We start from the raw sequence: 3,341 nt of genomic DNA on the forward strand, positions 1-3,341 counted from the left end.
GAGAATGAATATATATATATACATATACACACACACACACATATATATATATATTTACTCTTTACTCTTTAGTTCAGCATTCAGAGAGAACACTGCTGTAAGACTGAAATTAGGAATGAGTGGGTCACATGATAATTGTAGGAATGGGGAGGAACAGACCAGCACCACCAGACCCACTGGTTTTTCCTTTAATAGGCATCATGGGATACGATTAACCCACTGAAAATATACACACTACATACATGTTTCAAAAAGCAATTATTTCCACCAAAAAAAACCCTAATACATATTATTATTTAAGTGGTTTTTTTCTTTCAACCCCCCCTTTCTCCTTCAATCTAGGAGTGTATGATGTTTTTATACGTGTATTCTCTATGCTATTTTTAGCTGGGCTTCTTCTTTTTCTGGCCTGTATATGTTTCTATGTTTCTGTGGCTACCAAATTAGTCCCACTCTCTATAACTTCAAGGTGAAACTCTATGACATTTCCTAATCTTTCCGCCTTCTCTTACCTAGCTTGTCAATTTGATTTTTTTTTCTAGTGCCTTCTCCATCTGCCTAGAAAATAACCCTCAGATTTCAGATGGTTACTGTAACACTCCAGGTTAAGGGATCATTCATGTTATCTACACATACACCTGTGAATTTTGGGCTATGTAGACTGACATAGAGCACTGCGTTGCTAGAAACTAGAATGTATTAAACACCAAGGTCTTAACCACGTGGCCTGGGTTCAAGGACTCATTATAAGTAAATATTTGCGAATTTTCCAGCTGGGCTCTATCCATGCTGAATAAAGCCAAGGCAATATCTTTATCTTAACATAGACAGTAGCTTCCCTAACATAGTAATTATTCAGGTAAGTCTTTTCTTCTGGTCCCAAAGCATGCATCAGCCGTATAACTTCTTTCTCAAAGCAGAATGAACACATGCTGAGTCAGGGTTTCTTCCTCTCCATCTTAGGATCTTTTCACTAAGAAGAGAAGTGACAGAGCTACTATTTAGCCCCATGCCATTTGAGTGGTGAAAGAAGTACTGAGATGTTAGAGGTTCATGTTCTTCTGACAGGTAAATTCCTGTCTTTCAGTAAGACAATGGGACTCAGTCGAAATATGGATTCAGTTCTTAATTTCCTTTTCTTTACATAATTTTTTTTAAAAATAATAAGCTCTATTACAATCATACCTTTAACCAGCTAATCTAGATTTCATCTCTTGCTGAAATTCTTCTCCAGCCAATGCCGGACTTCTTGAAGATTGTAGAAGAAGGGGCCCTTTCCTCCCAGATAAGCAATTTTCTGTCTCTGCACAATGCACACACGTTCAAAGGCTACTCCATAAGCTACATTGGCATTATTGTCCATGCGGTCAGCCACAACTCGGCACTGGGGCGGCAAGGAGAAACGCTCCAGAAGCTGGTGGGCTGCTGCACATCGATCTTCCTGGTTTCGGTGCCGCTTCACCTCAAAAGACAAAGAGGAGTCCCCAGGCACCGCCCAGCCATCTGAAGGATGAGCCTCATCGATGTAGACCAACAGGAAGTCAGCCACCGCTGAGAACTCTTCCACCAGTCTGCGGAAGGCTGGCAGCTGGCTAGTGAAAGGAGGTCAGGTGGCCGAGCCGAAGTTGACCACCAGTGGGCGCTCAGCGCTGGCAAAGTCAAGAAGGTGGCATTCAGCTCCGTCAGTTGTCTTCTCCGGGACACCATTTCCACTATTGTCACCTCCTTCGGGATTGAAGACACGCACCACACTGGAATTGGGGGCATCCTCACCCAATTTCACCTGATGGTTTAAAAAAAAAAAAAAAAGAGGGAGAGAATACCACATTAAACACATTGCTGCTTCGATTCACTTTAAATAGATAAAATTGGCTCTAATAGAATGTGGTATTTCCTTCAGAGCATGTGGTAAACACTTATTGATTTGACTAAAGAGGCATCATGGCAGGTAAAGTATGGCCCCAAAGGGAATGAAAGTCTCTTTTCATTCTGGATAGTTTTCTGAAGGTAATTATTTTCATCATTGAAGGCACTGCAGTTAACTTTTCATAATTAAGCGGAGGCTGGTATTCTTTACTATCCTTATTTTGCTGTCGATGCTTAGCATGCATTATATAACAAATGATTAATTGACTTCATTTTAAAAGTTAGAAGTGGATGGTCTACTTCAAGACAAATTATCAGAGTCTTGGGACATAGTGCCTCTTTCTGAATTCTAAAATACTCAGGCAGGGCCTTTATTTTCTTGCATGATGCTAAATCATTTAATCTCAGCCAATGGCCAATGATACCAGTGGGCTCTATTCTTGGCCAGAGCTGGAAAACCTGGCGTCCACCATTTATAAGAAGGGTTATTTCCACTTAATCTTTTTAGTGCTTCAGCTTTCACTAGCGTAAACTGCAGATAATGATGCCTGTCTTCCTCATATGGCTATTGGGGAATAACATAAGGCAAAGAGCTCTTTGTACACTATAAATCACAGTATGGGTATGCATTGCCATTATAAGATGACACCCCACCACGTGACACAAAATACCATCTTTTCTGGGCAATTCTGTGTTTTTATATAAATATTATATATTACATATACATACGCGTATATATAGGTCCGAGCAAAGATTTGAACTCTCCTTAGCATGGCATCCTCCCTAGAGGTTTCTACTGCTACTGCTTACACTGTGGTTCTTATGAACAGAATCTCATAATTTCCATTAAAAAACAGACCAAAAAAATACAGTTACTCTGGAATTCTACCTTTGGTTAATTTCTCATTTTCCATGTGTTTTTGTTCATGCGTTTTCCTTTTTTTTATCTAGGAAGTCACACACACACACAAAAAAGTACTTTTCTACCATACAAGTTATTAACTAAGCTCCTCAGAATTATAAAGTATTCAGGCAGAATAGATATAGACAAAAATTGTTCCATGTACCCCCTTTGCACATGGTTTAAACAATGGAACACAGAATGAAGGAAAGTTTGTAGCCTTTGGGTCTGTAAATTGACAATAAAAAGCAGGCAACAATAGAAGAGCCAATTACTTCAGTTTGAATTAATATAATTGGATCTTCCCCTGGAATGGTTTAATCAAAGCCAATAACATTAGGGACAACTTACGACAGTACAATTGATTTTTATACACTATCTTAATATTACAAAACACTTCCAACTCGATCGACTTATTTCCCTCATATAAATACAGCCACATATAACACTGCTGTTAATTGAAGTCACTTAGAAGTGAATTGTTAAAGATGTAACAATCCAAACTGATATAAAACACTCAAGAGCTTTTATTGAGAAGCTTCTATCTAATGTTAATGCATAACTCATTTTAACT

The 3,341-nt window shown here is 38.7% G+C and overlaps 1 protein-coding gene across 1 annotated transcript in view; it reads right to left on the reverse strand.

The window, feature by feature from the left end:
• Positions 1–337: 337 nt before the first annotated feature.
• The window catches only part of DIO2 (deiodinase, iodothyronine, type II), an 86,208-nt gene continuing 83,204 nt past the window's right edge, over positions 338–3,341 (reverse strand). Inside the window, 2 exon segments of the mRNA XM_012656304.1 lie at positions 338–1,210; positions 1,213–1,783. Of these exon segments, the coding sequence (XP_012511758.1) occupies positions 1,188–1,210; positions 1,213–1,783 (594 nt within the window). The 3' untranslated portion in view covers positions 338–1,187.

The sequence above is a fragment of the Propithecus coquereli genome, unplaced genomic scaffold (assembly GCF_000956105.1).
Source record: "Propithecus coquereli isolate 6110/MARCELLA unplaced genomic scaffold, Pcoq_1.0 Scaffold5, whole genome shotgun sequence".
Classification (NCBI taxonomy): Eukaryota; Metazoa; Chordata; class Mammalia; order Primates; family Indriidae; genus Propithecus; species Propithecus coquereli.